General features: G+C 37.1%; 1 protein-coding gene across 4 annotated transcripts in view; it reads right to left on the bottom strand.

The window, feature by feature from the left end:
- Positions 1–21,789, bottom strand: part of DCAF6 (DDB1 and CUL4 associated factor 6) — a 93,710-nt gene that overhangs the window by 6,147 nt on the left and 65,774 nt on the right. For 2 of the 4 annotated variants that reach the window (XM_059826953.1, XM_059826971.1), the window contains 5 exons: positions 19,923–20,038; positions 19,025–19,108; positions 18,528–18,849; positions 13,579–13,620; positions 7,178–7,316 (listed from right to left, as the gene is read on the bottom strand). In XM_059826953.1, coding sequence (XP_059682936.1) covers positions 7,178–7,316; positions 13,579–13,620; positions 18,528–18,849; positions 19,025–19,108; positions 19,923–20,038 — 703 coding nt within the window. Of the gene's footprint in view, positions 1–7,177; positions 7,317–13,578; positions 13,621–18,527; positions 18,850–19,024; positions 19,122–19,896; positions 20,039–21,789 lie in introns of all 4 variants that reach the window. The other 2 variants (XM_059826947.1, XM_059826960.1) reach the window with 2 other exon arrangements.

Raw genomic sequence — 21,789 nt, 5'->3', positions numbered from 1 at the left:
TTGGAAATAAAGACAGCAGATTTGTCACTTTCCAAAGTGACAAGAATGATAGTGGAGACAGGGGTATGTGAAACAGTTTTTCGGAAGAGTTTGGTAAATTAAAGTGAGTGACAAGCTGACGGGGATTTTCCATTTACAGAGGAAGAGGAGACAAGATAGAAGCTTATGAAAACTGGGAGGTGGGAATTAAGTGGGTCCAACAGATAAAAAGGAATCATGAAACCAAACCTAGGAATTCTTTCTCCCCCCTCTATAATCAATCAGATGAGAACTAAGACTTCTTAGTCCAAGGCCAAAATTAAAGTTATAAGCCGCTGAACAAGGAAGGCATCTAGGTAGAAGCAACACTTCAGCTATTACAGTAATAGCAGATGAAAGTAGAAGCATCTCCCCCTGCAAGTAGAACCAATACCACCATAGTTTTCTTGACACAGCCATGATGCATTCTCTTCTATATGGTTGTTCCTGTCATTACTTTGTTGAGGTATCCAAGCACCTCTGCAGAATGTTTGAAGTGACATGGCTAACATTTATCACGCATCAGCAGTGTTCCCATGCTATCAGCAAAGAGTATGTGTAACACATTGCCAACATGGACTATTTTTTTAATTATTATTATTATTTTAAATATACATGCTGCTGTGTGTAAATTTAGAGAGCAAGGTAAGCTCTATCTTGCAAAGGCAGTGAGTTGTTTGAGGGCCTACTGTTCACACTGAAGGTCATTCTAGCATCTTGGGCCACTTTATGGAATTTTACTTTGCACTGACTGGACTAACATCACACAAATTACGTTCATTTTTAAATCACTCACTCATCAGAAATTATAATTGGATGATCTCTGGTTTTGGCCTACAGCTAACTCCTCTATAATGTCATTGATAACACAGTAGTTTGACCCTGGATTGTAACTGGCTGTAATTAAAACATTCAAGGAAGACTTCTCTGACTGGAGAACTGTACATTTGAAGGAGGAAATTCTACGCCTCCGAGAATAACATGGTAATAATTTTTACTTGAAAGATGCACAAATTACTCAAGAATTTTTCATAAACCAGAAAAGACAGGAGGCAATTCACAAACACGGCATTCTGAGTTAAAGTGTGCACATCTGTTTGTGACTGAACCCAACTGGGCTGGACATGCCATTGCCTGAAGGGCATTGCAGAAAGATCCAAGGCCCTTGAGAAGCCTCCCAGAAAACTAGCCACCTCTCACCACAACTGTATAGTTTGTTGCAGTGCCTCACAGTCAGTGAAGTGATGCAGACAGCGTGCACTTGGGCTGTTCCCTTCTGGCAGCTTCTCCAAGAAGCTCTGCCAGCACTAAGGGAGGCTGACGGAAGGCTTCCTTTGGAGCAGGGGGACGGAGATGGCAAAGGCTTCCTGTCTCATTCTGCCTTTATTCCCCCAACATCAACACACAGCCTCTGCTCCTTCGCTTCATGCGATGAAGAGAGGAACAACATCCTCTGGGTAAAAGGAAAAGGGGGGCACAGTATGCTCATGCTTTAGGCTAGTATACTATATAATGGTTTATTACACCATCTATTTCCCTTTCCTTGTGCGAAGTGCTATAATTCAGTAGGTATTTATACCTACTGTCTTAAGCTCCATAAATATCCATGGTCTTATCAACATCATTGTTCCAGATACACATTCGCTAACAATGCTCTGAACACTCTTCTGATGAAGTCACCTTCTCACCCCCCAAAATGGGTAGACTGTATTGTCCTTGACTCTGAGAATTAAAGAAAGTAGCAGATACAGTCAATGACAAAATAGCTAATTTGACCTGTACTTGACTTGAAAAACCCTGTAGGAGACAAGCGAGTTGATAAATCTGAACTTTTTTTCTCCTCTTTGTTCCCATCCCTCTCTCCAAAACATAGTATTGTCATAGGATTACAAGAATAATGTATTATCTGATAATAATTTATACATATGAGTTATTTTTTGTAAGGATTAATACATTTATTATTTATATTGGACTATACTATTTCCTAAATGTTATTTATTTATAAATAATAACTTGTGTAGTAAATGCATATTATTTAGTAATTGTGTATTTACTAATTCAGTGGGAAAACCCAGACTCCTTGAGCATTTCATAGATCTGCAATCTCATGCGTTTTGGAACTGAAGGCAGATGAAACACTCTGTCCTATGAAACAGAGCAGCATTACAATGAAAATGATCGTGTAAACAACAGAGAAATTGCAGGCCAGGAAAAAGTGGCAGTAGTATCAGATATCAACATTATATTTCAAGGAAGTGGATATTATTCTACACCTGTTACATTCAAGATACCGTTATGATTACAGCCTGAAATAATGCGGCTTACTCAATTTCTGAGTCAAAAAAGCCACCCTAGAATATTTTTTTCAAGAAGCAACTACTAGGTTTGTTAAATATAGAATAATCTTTCCATGCCAAGGTCTCTCTTGCCCTCCCTTCCTAAAAAGATGTAACCCAAACGAAGCCAAACAATTACTCTAAGCAAACAAGAATGGGTCGCTTCCTTCACTGATGATTAGGATCTCCTTCAGAAATCACTTCTGATTTTACTCAGAGTAGGACATCAAAATAACCATTGTTAAACTATTTAAAATAGGAACAGGCTAGGCAGCAGAATCTTCCTCTATTGCTGTCCTACATCATCTATAGGGTGAAAGGTTAGATGGGGTGGCAGAGGGAGGAGGGACATTGCTTCAAGAAAAGTCAAAACTCAGTCACAAGATGTGAGCTGAAAGCTCCACAACAGCACAATGTTTGTGCTGGAGAAAAGAGTCTGAAAGTTAAAAATCTAATCCTACACACAAGATTACACTTTAAACAGTTATCAGTACCTCTTATGAACTCTTTAAATTGACGTACACTGGGCAAAAGAGATACCTATGTAAACAGAAGTTTGCTACACAGCAGCTTTCAGAGTTCACAGAGATGATGTCCAATGTTTGAAGTTTAGCAATAAATAATGTCATCATTTTTGGTATTTATCTCCAGCATAAGGAACAGAATTTTGAGTTTGAGACCATTTACACAGAATCCTACTATGGAATTATTTCCCAAGTAACACATCATAATAAAGCTCTAAAGAGGACAATGCCTGCATCCTTATCTTTCTTTTTGCATAGTTTTCTCAGAAAATGCACTGGAGAAAAGGACAGAGACATTGTCTTGCTCTGTGCTTTGCCCCAGATATCTTGATTTAAAAATCACCATGATAAAGAATCATATTAGTAAGCTGAACCCTTACCACTATTAAAAATATGTACTTTATTTCCAGCATGAGTATGTCCAGTTTTAAATTTCAGGCTTGCTAGATCTTATTCTATAGACAATGTATCAATGATTGCAGTCAGTGCAATAAACTCACCCTGATATCTAAAAATAAGCCAGCGGAACTGCATTCCTGGATTCTGTAGTTAAAGATGTGTTTCCAATATCTTAATCTTTTGGCAGTTTTTGTCCTCTAGCTCCTCTTAATATATATTTTTCATTATCCTGTTAGAAGTACATCTAAATTATGTCCAATAATAAATAACTGTATATTTTAATTCTCAGTTATGACTTCTCCCTGCTTCCTTTGTATTCTCTTATGTAACTGCTGATTTTACATTTATAATATTCATAAAAACTAATTTTAGCACCATATAAATTAACAGAATTGAAATTCACATTTAAAAGTTCTGTTTTCAAACTCTTATACACACTCAATTCTACTGTATGCATACAAAACTTATTCCATTTATTAGATACACACAGATGCTCTACTGAGGAAAAGTTTCTTTAAAGTCAATATTTTAAAAGGGGTACTTGAGACTTGTGGTGAATGGAATAGAGGAAGAACGGCATATATATGAAAGGACATATGACTAGGACTGGAGAGAAAAGTAGTGAGGAGGAGACAGGAGAGACACAGAACTGAAGGCACATGGCAAAAGACAAATTTTGAAGAAAAAGAAAGGGATTTGGGGCTCACAAGAGCGTTTTTTTTCCTCCAAGAGCTAAGAGAAACAAGAAATCCCACCCCCCATCATTCTACTACCGCCACACTCCCTGCTGCCGTACTTTCAATTCTGTTTCACGGAAAACGGTAGCACTCAGTACTCTAATGACATCATTCAGGTGGTTACATGGCAGGGATCTGTGTGCTGGGCCTAAAAATGTTCCAACCCTGCCAATGGTGCAACCAAACATCAATATAATGCTATTTATCTTTTACTTTCTGACAATACAAGAATCACACTTAAAATACGCTTATTTAAAAAAATTGTAAGATTGCCAAATTAAGTTCTCAAAAGTAAGGAAGTACCAGAATTATTCAATTTGCCTGCATAACCCTAATATCACAGAATCACTAAGGTTGGAAAAGACCTTTAAGATCATCAGGTCCAACCATTAACCCAACACCACCATGCCCACTAAACCATGTCTCACAATGCCTCGTCCACACGTTCCTTGAACACCTCCAGGGAGGGTGACTCCACCACTTCCCTGGGCAGTTTATTCCAGTGTTTCACCACTCTCTCAGTAAAGAAATTTTTCCTAATATCCAGCCTGAACCTCCCCTGGTGCAACTTGAGGCCATTTCCTCTTGTCCTGTCGCTAGTCACTTGGGAGAAGAGACCAACACCCACCTCTCTGCAACCCCCTTTCAGGTAATTGTAGAGAGCGATGAGGTCTCCCCTCAGCCTCCTCTTCTCCAGACTGAACAACCCCAGCTCCCTCAGCCGCTCCTCGCAATACTTGTGCTCCAGACCCCTCACCAGCTTTGTTGCCCTTCTCTGGACGCACTCCAGCACCTCAATGTCCTTCTTGCAGTGAGGGGTCCAAAACTGAACACAGTATTCGAGGTGCGGCCTCACCAGTGCCGAGTACAGAGGCATGATCACCTCCCTGCTCCTGCTGGCCACACCATTTCTGATACAGGCCAGGATGCCGTTGGCCTTCTTGGCCACCTGGGCACACTGCTGGCTCATATTCAGCCGGCTGTCAACCAACACCCCCAGGTCCTTTTCTGCGGGGGAGCTTTCCATCCACTCGTCCCCAAGCCTGTAGCATTGCATGGGGTTGTTGTGACCCAAGTGCAGGACCCGGCACTTGGCCTTGTTGAACCTCATACAATTGGCCTTGGCCAATCCATCCAGCCTGTCCAGATCCCTCTGCAGAGCCTTCCTACCCTCAAGCACCCTGTCCCACTTGGTGTCTTCTGCAAACTTGCTGAGGGAGCACTCAATCCCCTCATCCAAATCATCGATAAAGATATTAAACAAGACTGGCCCCAAAACTGAGCCCTGGGGGACTCCGCTTGTGACCGGCTGCCAACTGGATTTGACTCCATTCACCACAACTCTCTGGGCTCGGCCATCCAGCCAGTTTTTTACCCAGCGAAGAGTGTACCTGTCTAAACCACGGGCCGCCAGCTTCTCCAGGAGAATACTGTGGGGAACAGTGTCAAAGGCTTTGCTGAAGTCCAGGCAGAGAATATCCACAGCCTTTCCCCCATCCGCTAGGCGCATCACCTGGTCATAGAAGATCAGGTTGGTCAAGCAGGACCTGCCTTTCATGAACCCATGCTGGCTGGGCCTGATCCCTTGGTTGTCCTGCACGTGCCCTGTGAGCACCCTCAAGATGAACCTCTCCATAATCTTCCCCGGCACCGAGGTCAGGCTGACAGGCCTGTAGCTCCCCGGGTCCTCCTTCCGGCCCTTCTTGTAGATGGGCATCACGTTGGCAAGCCTCCAGTCGTCTGGGTCGTCCCCTGTTAACCAGGACTGTTGATAAATGATGGACAGTGGCCTGGCAAGTTCCTCCGCCAGCTCCCTCAGCACCCTTGGGTGGATGCCATCGGGCCCCATAGACTTGTGAGTGTCCAGGTGGCATAGCAGGTCGTTAACTGCTTCCTCCTGGATCACAGGGAGTTCATCCCTGCACCACTTAGGTGCATAGGAAACAAGACTTCTCTAAACTGTCTCCTTCACAAATTTAAAAGGGAAATACCATCAGCCCTTGCCTTTCCAGAAAGTGGGTATTAATGAAAAAAATAAATTAAAAGGAAGTTTGCCACCATAGAAACCAACAGGGAAAATTACATCGTCTTCCATTGTGTACGTTCCTTGTCATAGGTGCTCATGTGAAACAAAAGAAAAACACCAACCCACATCCCAAAGAAACCAAACAATAAAATCTGTGAAATAATCTTTATGATAACACATACGCAGATGGAGACTGAATTAAGACCACTTAGGGAAGCTTAGTTTTAGTATCTCTTGACTACAAAGTGCTTGATGCAATAACTTTTAAACTAACGGTGTTACGAGCAATTAAAATTTATTTCTGAAATGCAGTGCAAAACTCCTTGTCATTAATCAAAGTTAATTCTAAGGCTTGTTGCTTATGAGGGTGAAATATGCATTTACTGAAGCATTTTCCCCAGTGTAATCAAAGTCATTCACACAAACTCCAGGAAACTGCTTTAGAAGGTAGAGGGACTACTCCTCAGATCATCTGCAAAATAATACACCTGCTACTTTTACAAAATACCACCTAGTACTCAGAACTTCACATCTTCAAAATACTGTAAAAAGCAAAAAAAGACATAGCAAGGAAAACAGCATTTGTTTCTCATGCACCACTGCTTTACAAACACATTTTTCTTAAAATACAGTATTTTGTATGAAAAAGAGTATCTAGTAGTTAGATTACGATTTAATAACTAACACTATTTCCTTTTTTTAAGTCAGAGATGTCAAGGCTCTTCAAAACTATGATTTAATCCTGACTTTCCCTTCAAGCTCTTTAAAGTTAAAGATTAAATAATAATTTTGAACGGCTTGGAAGGGAAAGGAAAAATTTTGAAGGTAGGCACATTTTATACCACTTAAGCTGACAGAAAAAATGAAAAAGAAGAAAAATACACAAGATTTCAAAGGAAGTTAAGGGGAGAGAGTCTTAAACTCAAGGAAACTTAAATGCCTAGCATGGTGACACATGAGTCACACTAATTTTAATTTTCATTTCGAACAAATTATGTGGCTTCCAACTGAATATACAAGAAAAAGTGCTTACAATACATTACAATATCCTTTTTGTCAAGCATATCAATGTGGCAGCTACAATGATTCATGCCATAAAAATCTCTACAGTTCCCAAAACAGACAAAGAGTTTGTACCATTGTTCGGGAGTTCCGATGACCTTTATAAACCATCTTTATTAAAGGACGTCTAATATTCAGCGTTTCCAGTTCTTCCATCTCTTTTCTTTCTTTCCTCCTTCTGAAAAGCTCCTGAATGCGGGCAACAGCAGATCGTCTATAAATTGCAGACAAAGAGAACACTACTGAAAGTCCATCTCTAAACACTGAAATGGGCTATCAAAAAGGACTATAAAATAATAATTAGACATTCAAACACACTCTCCATAAGCTTGGAACAGACATCAACATTATCCCAAATGTAAAATTACAGACTTAAATTTTTCCCCATCCTGGCTTAGAACAAGAATAGCATGCAAGACAGTGGAATGTCAAGTGATGCAACATTTTATTCCCTCTCTGAAGAACAAACTTCAGCTGTTGGCAAAATTCACATGCTATTTTATTCCTCAGTGCTAGAGATATCTTCCACACATAATGAGGTAGCAAAATTCTGAAGTGAAAAATCTATGCCAAAATGGAAGTTTTTAAAATTTAAAAAGTTATTAAGGATCTAAGTGTGCCTTCCAGTGTGATTTGGTTTTCCCCCAAAATTTCATTAAATGTATTTCTCTTCCCTATTTCTGTATGACAAGACTCAAGATTTAGACAGCTTTAAAAAAGTTCCTAAGGCAAGAGATGATTTGAGATCAATTATTGTAGCAACTATCACATATGTTAGCAGTGAGGGATACAGCTGAAGATTTCCTAGAAAAACAGTGAAAAATAGCTAAATTGTATTTTTTGTTTTGTGAATGTTTAATTCCAGGAATCTACTTTTTGATTCATCTGTGAAAAGACCCTGGTGCCAAATTTTTCCTGTTTAGCCCTTAAGTTTGCAGATCCCCATAATTCCAGCTATAACCAAACTGTCACATCCCAGCACCTGCACCTAACTCTTTTTCTTCTTTTATTCCATGTCAGGGTTGCTATTAGCTTTGAGGTCCTGAACACAGTCCAAGGGGAATGTCACTCTCAAGAAGGAACATGTACAGATTTTAGCAGAATGCAAGGAGTCAAACTATTACAGGAATTTATATGATCCTGGAAAGTAAACTGAGCCAGAACTGAATATATTTGCAACGTCAGTACACTGCTACCAGAAAGCTAGTAACCTGAATTTGTCCAAAAGTAATGTGGTATGGTGTTTTAGTCAATGATCCTGGAGACTCCTGCAACAAGTCCTCTTTTCCAGAAAAAAACCCACCAGATTTCTCTCATAACCAACTCTCTTGGCCACTGGTCTGCTTAGATTTTTTTTTCATTTTTGTCATAGGAGAAAGATGGACCAAAAAAATTAAGGTAAAGTAAGTGTTATCCTACAGCTAGGCAAAGAAGGAAAATGAATGCAAGTAATGAGTCATTTCTGCAGATTAAAAAAAAAAAACCCAAACAAAAACAAAGCCCAAACCACAAACTGTCATACTAAGACAGATCATCTAATACAGCTAAGTTTTTAAAAGGTATTTTAATACTTATCTTTTATAGAAACCAGAAAAGATTTGTAAGCATTAGCCAATAGATCCACTTAACAGTGGACTATTTACTATAATACATTTCTTAGAATTTTGTCTAGCAAACAATCCCAGAAAAAATAGACTACTACTACTTCCTTTCTGAGAGTTTTCTATCCCCTCAAAAATCTCTAGGCTATTTTCTAGTTCCTCCTTATACTACACCAAATAAATAGACTGTATTTGTTAGTTAGCCCCTATATGGAGTCTCAACTATAATCTTCAACAGATTTAAGAAGAGGGTTCTTCACAAAGTCTTCGTACAACAGAGGAAAAAAAAAAGAAGCCCATGTTCTTTACCTACTGTCCTTTAAAGATCACAGAATTATTCTCCTCACCAGTTTAATTCTATGTGAAGGAAAAAGACGGGTGACATGTGTATGATAGGCTACATAAAACACTTAGAGAAACGTTAAACAATTATTTGTACATATTTGGTTTTGTACTTGTTTTTAAAAAAAAGATGGGTTTTGTGTGAGAAAGTGAAAGCAAGAATCACGTAGTAACAACTACTCTGCTACCAACCCCATCAGTGATCACACAGCTTTGGAAACAGCACACACAGCTCTTCAGCACAGTAAGACCCTTTTGGTTTCAGAAGCATGCCTGCTAGCCTTACAGCTATCACTTACTATGATTGCTATTTGTTTTTTCAGTGTATGTATCCACATTAATTAATAAAAGATGTAGAGTGAAATAGCTGAGAAGTTAAACATCATTAGGATTGACAAAGCAATAGACTTGTCTAGCTCTTTCAGAAGGGTTACTTGCTAGATAGCAGTAACAAGTCTTGGGATTAGAAAACAGTATTAAAGTAACTAATTGGTAACCCAAAGTAGCTTCTTGCATAATTTTTCACCTTAGCATCTCTAGAAAAATAATCTCCTCCTCTAAATTCCCCTAGGCTTGAATGCAGACATTACCAAAAAAACTCAAGACTATTCAGCAGAATCATGCATTTTTAAATAAAAGCAGAAGCACAGAAGCAGCTCTTGGTAAAAACTGTCTTTCCACTAAATTCAGCTCTGAATTTAAAATCCTGGGTTTGGGTCTTATTTTAAAAGGCATGAATGGATTGGTATTTAGTTATCTTGTAAAGTCAATGATTACCTTCAACAGGGAGAATGCAGCCAAGTACACATGGCTATAACTGTGATACTGTTATCGGGCACACTAGTAACATACTGCTAAAAGCAGGAACCTGGCAGATGCAAGTCTTCTCCAGAAAAGATAAACATGAGCCCAATCTAATGACGTTTCAGAACAAAGAACATTACAGGAAAAATTATTCTCTGAGAGGTACGACTTTTCCATAACTACAGATTTTCTATACATTTTTTAAGTCACACAAAAAAACAATTAAAAAATCCAACATATTTGTTTTTGTGTCTTTTTAATTTTCATTTGTATTTGTGATAAGCAATTCCTGTCTGTGCCAATATAAACTTAGATAGTAGCCTAATCACTTGGAGCATCAGCAGATACAGAAGGGCGCTGTGCAATTCGTACTGTTCTGAAGTTCAGCCTAAGCTAAGCCTGACTGTGAGCTGCTGCTTCCCTTCCAAACTGTGTAGTCTTTCAAGCACAAAATGTCAGCTAATTAAATTTATGCACATTGTGTCAGCACTCCGCAGGCAACTCCATCAATTGAGACAGTTGTATTATGTATTCACATTCAGGCATCAAATAATGAAGATGCCTGAAAAATGTTGGATACATATTAATGTTATTAATTTTACGGTACAGAAAACACTAGGTCTTGTAAAGCCAATGAGACTGAACTTTGTTTTAGTTACGCTCTTATACTGTAGGTAGTGCTCTGACTTCAGAATAATTCAGTACTACTGTCTGGTCTGCAGGTATAAAGCCTTTTTAAGTGTATTTTGCCAAATTTTGTGGTACCTTAGTGCAATATCTTACAATAAAGTTGGTGTGTGTAGTCTTAGTAAGATTGAGCCCAAGATATTGTATGGTGCTTTCACCACTTCAATGCAGTGTGCTCATGGAAAGATAATTTTTAAATATTACTTCCAAAAGTAAGAATATAGACATGAACCAAAGCACAACTTTTCCCCTTATAATCAGCCAGGTTTGAAGTCTTCAACACCCACTGTTGTAAACATGAATTATCAAAAGCCTGTTTAAATTAAGCCCTAGATAAGTGGAATAGAGATTTAGAAGTGAAGCCATTATATTTTTTTCAAGTAAACATAGGTTCAAAAGAAAAAAACAAAACCACAAAAACCCTGTGATGCAGACTGATCCACAGCTATGTATTATACATAGAGAGAAATGGAAGAGATGTAAACATGTAAGTTAAGCCTTAAAAAAGAAAAAAATTGGTCACGTAGGGCATTTTCTGTATGTTTAGAAATTCTCAAGTGTAACAAGGAATTTTTTTAATGAATATCTGTGCAATTTGCACAATTAAATAACTAGTTTGTTTCTTAAAGCAGAATATGTCACACATTGCACTTAAAAAAATTTTTTTTTTTGAGAGCGAGCTGCAGACCTGAGTTCCCAATCTATGTTACTCGATAATTTCTGGCTAACTAGCCCTGCATGTTTTAAAACGACTATGCTCATCTACTAGTTAGAAGAGAGGCAGTCAAAACTAATGGTATGTTTTTCAAAAGAGGGAAAACCGAAAAATTATGTATCAACCGAATCTGCAAACAATCTACAGGAATTCTGCTACAAACTTTGTTCCACTAGAGGTCCAGATAGAGTGGCTGCCATAAAATTAATCTGGTACCCTAGACAACCCTGCTTCTTCCAAACACCATTATCGCAGACTGATAGTCTTCTGAGCCAGGCTGCAGCAGTTGGCTCACACATACTTGCTTCCTTTTTCCATCTCTCTTGTCTCAGCTCTGTATCGAGCTCAGTCTTGATTCCTCCCATATTAAGGGTTTTTGTCACTTGTTAAGTTTCCAAATTTACTTACACCAGACAAACATCGTCTCTTTTTGCCAAGTACCAGAAAACCTGGTTCCTTCTCTTCTGCTCTTTCAAGCTAAGATACTATTTTTTTCCCTCTTGTTGCCATCTTCTCATTTGAACTATTTTCCCTATCCGAAACAACTGCAGGGTACCTAAGGCTTATAACCACTAATTTAGAACCTATTTCGCTGATGCCTTATGGTCATTTCTTCGTTGACCATGTAGAGGAATCCACCTGCCAGCTACCATGCTCCTGCCCAAGAATTCCAACCACATGTCTTAACAAGCTGGCTATCACCAACAAAGTCAAATCTAGTTTAGGAGGGTGACTAATCAATAAGCCGTTGTACTGGTCTTCACTTCAACACCTTAGTTCTCTCACTATTTTGCCCTTTTGATTTTTTCTCCCTATCTCACTGTGAGAGTAAGTGAGCAGCTGTGTGGGGCTAAGCTGCCTGCTGGGGTTAACCCACAACCACCACATTAAAATATATCCCTTTTCTGAATATCAAGATTTGATTATATTTCTGATTTTAATTACCAAGTAACCATGTTCCTTTAGAAGCCTCTGAACCTATGAAAGAGAGTTACTACACTGCTGTCAAATTTCAAGCATTAGGATAGTTCAAAAACAAGGGCAAAACGATCATGTCAACAGCACACCAACTCTACCCTAAAGTCCAAGTTATTTCATGGCTGATCATATAAAAATAAATGTTTACAATAATGCACTCCTAAGTCATTTCCCAGTCTTCCAACACAATGTTTCAACTATTCTCAGCTACAAAACATTTTTAAATTTTCACCTGATATGCTGCAGAATGACAATGAAAATCAGAGAAAAATACACTGATAAAAAAAAAATTCTATGCTGAATGCATCATTCATTTTTATATTAAATTTATAGCAATATGAAACAAATATTCCCACGGGCTGTACTGAAGAGCTAAAGAACTCCATGGTAAGCATGTTTAATATAGAAAGAATGCTTATTGTGAAATTTAAAGTACAAAAAGTACACAGATTCCCGAACCTTTAAAAAAGTTGCCAAGTTAAATCCATATATTCCAATCGCAGCTAAGGTTGGAATATAAGAGAAAGAAATACACATCTGCAATACTTTCCCCGTAGGCATTTAAAATATAGGATTCAGGCTAAGACTTTTATGAAACCACATCCCGAGTCTTTTCTTTCCAGCCACACAAAGCCAAGATGTTTATTTTTATCATTAGAATGATTTTGTGCCATTTCCCCTATATATAGCCTTTGGCATTAAATCACAGTAGAGAGTTTCTCCCTCTTATGGCGTGGGGCCAAGCACAATTGCCCAAATTGCCTTATATGTTCTTACAATTAATTCACTCAAGTATTTCAATGAGGAATACAAGATCAAGTGATTTTTTCACTTCATTAAAAGAAATGTATAAGATTTAACATGTATCTTGCTAAATATGTGTTATCAAATGTAGATTTAATAATTATGCTCAGTTCCATAACCTTGTTCAAGCAAAAAGTATAAATGGTCTTTGATATATGTATTCTAATATTTTTGTCCAGAACTGGGTGTTCTCTACTACCAGACAAAGCAAGTCAGCAGTGGCACATGCAAATATAATACGTTCCTCAGCAGCTGAATAAAAAAAGGTGTTTGCTTTTCACAAACTACACACTATTCAAATTCCATTAATTTCTACGGCACACAATAAAAAGGTTAATAGGTTGTTAAATGTATACACTGCCATTTCTTTTCAATTTCCATGCAATCCATGCAGCTAAATATAACTCAAGCAATATGCTCTGAAATTCATAGCATTTAAAGTATAGCGATTCTTAAAATGCCAGTTAGATATGAAAAACAAGAACCTGGTAAATCCATTATACGGCAATAAAAAGGAGGAGGGGAGGAAGAAAATAATTAATTACCTCATTATTCTATCACCTATCGCTGTTCCTCTGATATTATATCTAGCAAAGGGAACAACAACTGAAGTCATTCAAAAATGCTGGGTATCATGTTTTTAAAAGGTTAGCATCTATTACAAAATGTGTTCTATGTATTCCAACTGAGAAGAATCCTTCTCAATGTGTTAGTATATGAGACTACTTGGATTTCAGTAAAAATAGTATTCAGATTACATAACAGTACACAAAGTTGATCTTATAAAATGCAGTAAATCTTCATAGATCACAGCAGAAGTGGAAGCAGCTGCATAATCATTTCCATTTTACATTCGTATTTGTTTGAAATTTTAACCTACTAGTTTAACATTTTCCAGGCTTAGCCTCTGCTCATAGATCAGCTTCTGTCGAAGTCCAAACAAAATTAATTCAGTCATTTAAGTAGGAAAGCAGCCCTCAGAAAGTTGTTTTGACTAATTTGTGAAAATTAAGATCAATCCATTAAAAACTGCACTCTCTATGCATGAAGCACAAACATTTTGCATAGATTTTTTTTTCCCCTACAGATTACAAAGTACAGTGCTAAGGCAAGCCATATTATCTATCTCTGTTCCAACTAAATTTCCCAGATGCAGTAAGTTTTAAAGATATGCCATGTGCGTACTTCGAGACTTAAAAACCTGCATAACTCCTTGTATTTGTAAGAGAAGGGATCTTTCCCTGTGGATACCCTAAAATGCCCAGGTTATTTTCTCTGTTGAGTATCTAGCTAAACTGTTCTGCTGTACAAAACAGGTTTCTTTTTTTTGTGTGTGCGTAATTTAGAAATATTCTGTGCAGTTCCTTATACATTTTGTTAAAAAGAGCATGTATTGACTAGCCCAGTGACAACAGAAAAATTAAATCATTATTTAGCTTCTTTTAGTCGCTGATCTTCACCATTCCTATAGTGATGCTCAGTGGCTACAGAAATGCTACAAAAAAAAGTCAGCTGTCACATTCTCAATTATTTCTTTCAAAGAAATGTCCTGTGTCAAAACTATTCCTAGCTGATTCCTACTCAACATTCAGCTGACTTAGCCAATTTATCAACCAAAGGATTGTGGTATTTCTACACGTTTTGCTACTACTATTCTAAGTCCTTTTCAAAATATTAAAGCAAGTGCAAACTTTGTTTTTCTGTATCTGTTGCATAGTCTTTTCCTGACAGTTCAATTTCAGATTACTTGGTGAGAAACCACCATCATTGTGTTGTGAGATTTATAAGCATCCACAAGAAGTTATGTCCGTTGTATCTATTCTTAGATTATGTAATAGAGAGAAGACGACCCAATCCTCAGTTTGAAAACATTAAAAGTTTGATTTGTACCAAAACAAAATTCAAATAATGGAAGCTCTGTAAACATTAGATTTGCAAAATGGACAACATTCTATTCATAAATCTGAAATCTACATCCATCTTACTAAAACTAAAGCGAGACCAGTGGAGTCAATGCAGCAGTAAGTTCTCCATTTATTTAACTGCAGACACTGTCAACAGAGCTATTAAAAGGGTATTTCTGCCACTTCTTTTCCTTAAAAGGAAGTTTAAGATCATGATTTCAGAGTACAGAATCAGAGGTCTACTCTTCCTTTCTCAGTGGAGAAAGTTGTACTTTACAGTGGGAAAATGACTCCGAGAGTTTCCTTTACCTTCATTTCCCCAACTGCGGAGTCTCTCCTCAACGTAAACAATAGCTAGTTATTAGGTATATAAAAAACACAACCTAGAGAAACCTAAAATTGGTTGTAGGTAAAACTAGTAATGCTACATACTGGAAAAGCCTTTTTAGTCAAACAGCTTTTAGCATTCTGTTTCAGAATGCTACAGCCTCTTTTTTATTTTTTGTCCTAGAGAAAAAGTAGAATTAATCATTTTTTTGCCACTGCATAAAATCGGTTCTCAAAAGGTAGATTATTACAGGCTAGCCTTGTAACCTTTTTCAGAAAGGAAAAAAAATAACCAAACAAAAAAGCCCCAAAGCAACTCCCCCTAGATATTCTAGGGAGACAAAAATCTACTTTATTACTTCTATATTAATGCCATTAATTATCTATAGGATGACACATTGGAAAATAAATTATTAGATAAACTTGAGAAAATGAGATTTAGTACAGGAATTGTTAGGTAACACAATTTACTAAGTGAGAAAAGAGAAAATGTAAGCCTATAGGAAGCATACTGGTGGAGTTAAGCACCAGTCTTGCAGGCAATTTTGTTTAATATATTGCTAATAGTTTTTGAGCAAAATGTAGGAATGTACTCATGCAGTGCATTGAGGACAAAAGGTTGGGTAACTTTATGAATATAGAGGGGATGGTAGGACCTTGAGAAAAAGAGGTAGGTAGAAATTCAGTAGTATGAGATTGACAGTCATACACTTCTGAGCCTCCTTCTCGTGAAAGATAAGAACATATTAATTAGAAATGACAAAGTAGGAAAGACTTCATTACACTAACTGATCTTGTGTCTGACCACAAGCCACCACTATGAGACAGCCATAAGCATGAGAGGAGAAGGATGTAACTACAGCTCACTTGTGTCTCAGAGAATCTTCTCTAGACCAAGAGTAATACTCATACTATTAATCCTAGCAAAATCCAAACAGTGCAGTGCACATAATTCTGGTCTACCATATTCAGGAAACAAAGTGGAATATGGAGGAGCACAGACAGGAACCAGCATGATGGCAGGAAAACCACAAATTTTTACTGCTAAGAGTGAGAAAAACTTGGCACTCGGTCTAGTGAGACAAAAGCTGAAAATGGACAGGATGAACATCATTCAAATGATAAGCACTGGGCATGAAAAAATTATTTCGGTCAAAACAGTATGTTGGCACAAAACAAAATTACTAATTTTAGTCAATTTAGACCCATTATAGCAGCGGTGTTTTCAGGTAGCTTCCCACAATTTAAAGGGCCAGGGGATTTTATACAAATTTTATCGGTTTATGAAAGGGATTACATGCTGTAACAACTGTTGTAGTAGTAGAGAGGACTTCCAGTTCCTTTCACTCTATTTCATATGAGATATAAATACTAAGAGGGCTTATAAAGCTAGCCTTTAAGACCACCAGTGACTGCTTTCTCTCTGGAAATCCAAATTCCTTTGAGCAGACATAAGATGTCTTACTTCTCTTCAGTATCTCAGGGGTCATTTAGAAACTCCTGAAAGCAGAAGAATAGGAGGGAAAGTAATGTAAACATTTGTCTGACTGCTCAGAAGTTAAACTAGAAAACTTCTCTGCTTGCACACATACAAAAGCAGAACAAAATGAATTGGTCAGGCATTAAACATGAGTAATGAAAGCCTGATGGCAATCCTAAACCAGTATTGACTACACAGCAACTTTTGTCAGATTTTATTTGGGGGAAGAATAAGGGAGAAGGGGGCTGCATAAAGAATTTTAATTATATCATTAATTTAGTTCAGTGATCTTTCCTATATGATAAATTTAAATTGCTACAGGAAGAAATCTCGGTACATACAAAGAAGGAAAAAAGCGTGTCAGATGAAGTGTAACTTCATTTAGGATGTCCTCACTAATGGGAAATTGTAACAGCTGTATGATACCTGGAAGTGTCTTTCTTATTGCATTACTACAAAAACTATTACATTGTAGAATCAACATAAGGTGCATGAAGAGAACCTAAGAATCCTGCTCGAAAACAGAAATGGGATTAAAATTGCAGGGCTTTTCACAGCTTGCTCTTCAATCACTAGATTGTAATGAACATTGGCTTTGCAATGGAAACTATTTCTGCCATTAGATATTTATCTACAATTACTTAGTATTGCATGGAAAGGAATCTGTACATATTGGCTTTTTCATAAAAACTGTCACTTAGTGAGCAGAATTACTCATGCTATGTAATAAGCAACCACTGAGTATTCTTTTTGTCACTACTGACAATGTGGTGGCTTATGACTTTCTTTTAACTGAAAATTATTCAAAACCTTTTCTATAGCCAACCGTTAAATTCTTTCCGATTTCTTAATGAAGACATATTGTAATGCTTCCTGTAAAGAATTCACATTGCTAATGTAAGAAATTAATAGCAAGATAATGCTGCCTTTGAACAGGTTGGGAGTAAAGCTAAGGCATTTGACACTAGGTTACATAACATCTAAAGCAACTGAAAAAGGTATTTTCTTAAGCCTAACAATAGAGATGTTGCTTAAACAATTATTACAGCTTTTAAGAAGTCCAAGAATTGAAATTAGTGAACAAAGGTATTAAAACAGCAATACCTAATTGGGGGCTAAGTCTACTGAATGATCAAACAAGTATGTACAGCTGTTTATATTTTACAAGAAAAATATACACAAAGCTTACTAAATGCATCTTTTATTAACGATGACAACTAGTAATCTACCTTTTTTTTTGACCGCCGTACATACTGATATTCAATAACCAACAAAAAGGAAAAGGATTACAGAGTTTCTCCTTCAGAGAAAAAGAAGTAAGAATGAAAAATTGAACACATCAGTCTTAATGTATGTAGTACAGACAAACACAGTATTGCTGAACAACAACAGTTAAAAGCTCTTGCTTTGCCGAAGTAAGAACACCTAAAGTACATCTGAAAGAAAATGTAGGTCCCTGTACACAAATTTATGAGCTTTCTGTATTTTTGACTACAGGGAGAATAATAAAAAATGAACTGCAAATATTTAGCACTGGGCTTTTCAGCAGGCAAGAAATAAGCACAAGCAGTTACTAGATCTGTAGGGGCTTGCCTAGCTAGGACGGAAAATACGGCTATACATATCTTACATATAGGCAAATTAGACTCAGCCATCAAGCTCTTGGGAGAGTTGTCAAAGGACAACTTATTTTAAATAAGGATATGAGGCATGGGTTTCTAGATCTTCCATTCAAAAAAAATGCATTTTGCCAAGCAATAGCAGAGATATGCATTCCCCTAACCTGTGTCCTGGTCCTCCTCGATACCTTGCCCCTGGGATCAGAACAGGATCATCATCACTATCATCTGTTTCTTGGAGAGCCGAGTTCCTGGTAGAGGACTCGTCGGCAGTTGCAAGCCCTGAGGATTCTGGGTGTGGCTGAGGTTCATCGTTTGCAGCAAGCGAGTTGGCAGTGGATTCAGTACTTTGACTTGAAATTTCTTGATTCACACTTTTTTCACAGGAGGCTTCTTCCTCTACATTTCCAGAGACAGCATCAACATTGGGGCCATTTTCTTCTGGTTGGATCCCAGAATGCTCAGGACCAGGTTTATCTGATACAGCTAATAGAAAATATTGGGGAAAATATGTCACAGCATTAATGATTATAGCCTATTTTAGAAGACATTATAAATGGTCACAGAAGTTAAATTATGCATACTGAGTTTATACTGAAAATTTAGTTTTTCATTCTCCACTTCTTCATGTAACTATATTTGAAAGAGTACAGATACTTACTTGTTTCTATCATCTCTACAGTTTCATCTGTAGCTTTCAGTTTTTCAGCGCTTGCGTCTTCCTTGTGAGATTCATCAGGAACTCCTGAATTAAACAACTTTAATATTAAATCACATGATTTCATTTAGATGCACATCTATAATGTAAGCAAACCTAAATATTAGCACTCCTAGATCAAACCAATCAAAACAATCCCCTCCAAAGTCCACATGTCACTTTACTGAAATCTCACATACAAGTCAGTATATATAAACCTATCTAGCTGCCCAGGTCAATACACTAACAAAGAAAAAAGTATTTCTTTCTTGTTCCTTAATATACTTAATATCCTATGCTATGAGAACTTTAGCTGCAAAAATGGTATTAATACTCTTGAAACAGATAATCACTTACTGAAAGCTATTATTTCTGAAGACAGAAATTAAGTAATCCCTCTACAGAAAGGGATTTTTATTTTTTTTTAAAAAAAACCCCATTTCTCTAAAATCAGTCATTTGACTTGACTGCCCTTTTGGCAATGAATTAAGCCAGACAACCACACGTGAAAAAAAAATACAGTGAAAGCTTGAAAGACATGTAACAAAATACCTAGCAGTCATTTATGACTGCAAAGTGCAGTTGTTCTATTTTTCAATAAAAATTGGGGCAGAATATGCCCTTAAGAAAAAAGAATAAGGGTTTTGGAACTAAAGACAGGACAAGTTAATTTTGTTTATATTTATTTGCAACTATCTTAGGTTAGTATCTTTTTCTTTCCTAAAAAAATTCATGTTCTATTATGGCTGTATTCTGCTTTCATGTGCATGTGTGTGAGACTCCCATTGTGTTCAATGGTAGTCATGAACATATGATAGCAGAATTTTTATCTTAACGTTACAGAAATAATGCTGTATCTTACTTGTTTCTTCATCTTCAGGTCCTGACTCTTCTGAGGCTTTTGTTTTTACCGAGTCTTCCTGGCCTTCAGTTTTGCAATGACTTCCATTCCCTCTAGAGCTTGAATTTGTGCTGCTCCTGGCAACATAACACATAAAAAAAAAATTAGAAATCATGTAAATATATAAGATCAATGCAATAGCACAGCCTGATCATCACCATCTTTCTCACTGCAATCTCACAATTCAATAGCTCCTGGCAGCAGCTACAACTAACAACCTTCACAACAATTTCAAAATTCTCTTTTATTATGTCCATCACCACTCATCCCACAGTATTCCTCTGCATCACAGAACCCTGTTCTCTCCTTTCTATCTTTTTTTTTTTTTTAACCTTTAAGGGATTTTTGCATTGCTTTTCAAAATATTGTGAGAACTCAAAAGGATTTGCTCTCTTTCACTATTTACACATTTTTTGCAGGTATAAATGATCAGAGATCTTATTAAAGGTATTACAAACTGTCAGCTGAGCACTTATACATAATCTTATCCCATCCAATTAAAAAACTGATTCAGGTAAAATTCTGCAGGTTCTTCACCCTTAACTGTCACTCCTCTACCTTTTGAGACATGGGCTTCTGATGTTGGCTTTCAGTCCTCAAAGTTTTGTTACTTCAAGATTTACTATACGTTGGTACTTGAAATTTACTCCCCATTCATGTTTAGTTAATTATTGTGGAACATCAATTTCTGCTTACAATAAGGAAAATTATTCTTCAGGAAATATGTAACACTGCTGTTCTAAATGTCATCAAAACTAATGTTTTTAGATTCTCTAGAAAAGACCTTATTTTAGGAAATGCAAAGCCTTGTTCCTGTCCTATATCTATATTGTGGCCTCAAACTTAGGCAAATCACTGGACAAAAGCAGAAACAAATATGAGTTATGAGAATTATAAGCATGATTCTCAAGAATTTAGACTGTATTGTAAATGCATATTCTTACCCATGTGTGTTATTACTAAACTATTTTATACGCCACATTGCTAGAAGCAGCACAAATCATGCTTAGTCTAGATTCTTGAGAATCTAGTCTAGACTTCAGTACTTTTACTTTTGACATTAAATATAAGAACTTTTACTCATCTTGATGATCAATAGCCTGTTTCATTGCTGTACTGGATTTGGAGTATGTAGAAAATTTTTGTTAGCCCTTACAGTATTTCTTCCAAATCAAGAATTTTCAGCATTGTTTCTGAACGGACAACAAGAAGTGTACTACTAGACATCAAGATGAGGATTTTTGCTATTTCATGCCTCATATGATATAATGACTTTTATAAACTTAATCACAGTCTAAGCACTAAGGTTTTTTTTTTTGACTCTTAGGAATCTACTTTCTAGCTCAACACTCAATGCTAATTTACATTCATGCATTACTCTGCTTTAATCTTCACTTCAATGTTATTTTTCACACCAGCAGTTACATGAAAAGGGTGTTTTTGAGAGACCAAAAATAACACCCTGTGCTTTCGTTACATTAAGCCCTACTAGCTGCTTCCATAGCAGGTTTTCTGTTTCCCCAGTTCTCCGCATAACCCTTCTTTGAACCTCTGCCAATTTGAATCCGTTTTCTCAAAAGCATGACATGGATTGCACACAGCATTCTAAGTCACAAAGCAAAGCAGAGTTGAGCAGCAGCACCAGTAATTCCCATCCTTGGCTGAAGTATCCCAGCTGGCGACATCTAGGACATGCCTTTCTAGTAGCTGCAGTATATTAGGAATGAAGTGACTGGTAGGTCCATGCCTTCCTCCATTTCATGTTCACAACACCCCTAACTTTCAGATTAGGTTTTGTTATTTGTCCTCAACTGCATCATTTTGTTAT

This window comes from Gavia stellata, chromosome 1 (genome assembly GCF_030936135.1).
Source record: "Gavia stellata isolate bGavSte3 chromosome 1, bGavSte3.hap2, whole genome shotgun sequence".
In the NCBI taxonomy this organism is placed as follows: domain Eukaryota; kingdom Metazoa; phylum Chordata; class Aves; order Gaviiformes; family Gaviidae; genus Gavia; species Gavia stellata.
This window is presented reverse-complemented; position numbering and strand designations above follow the sequence as displayed.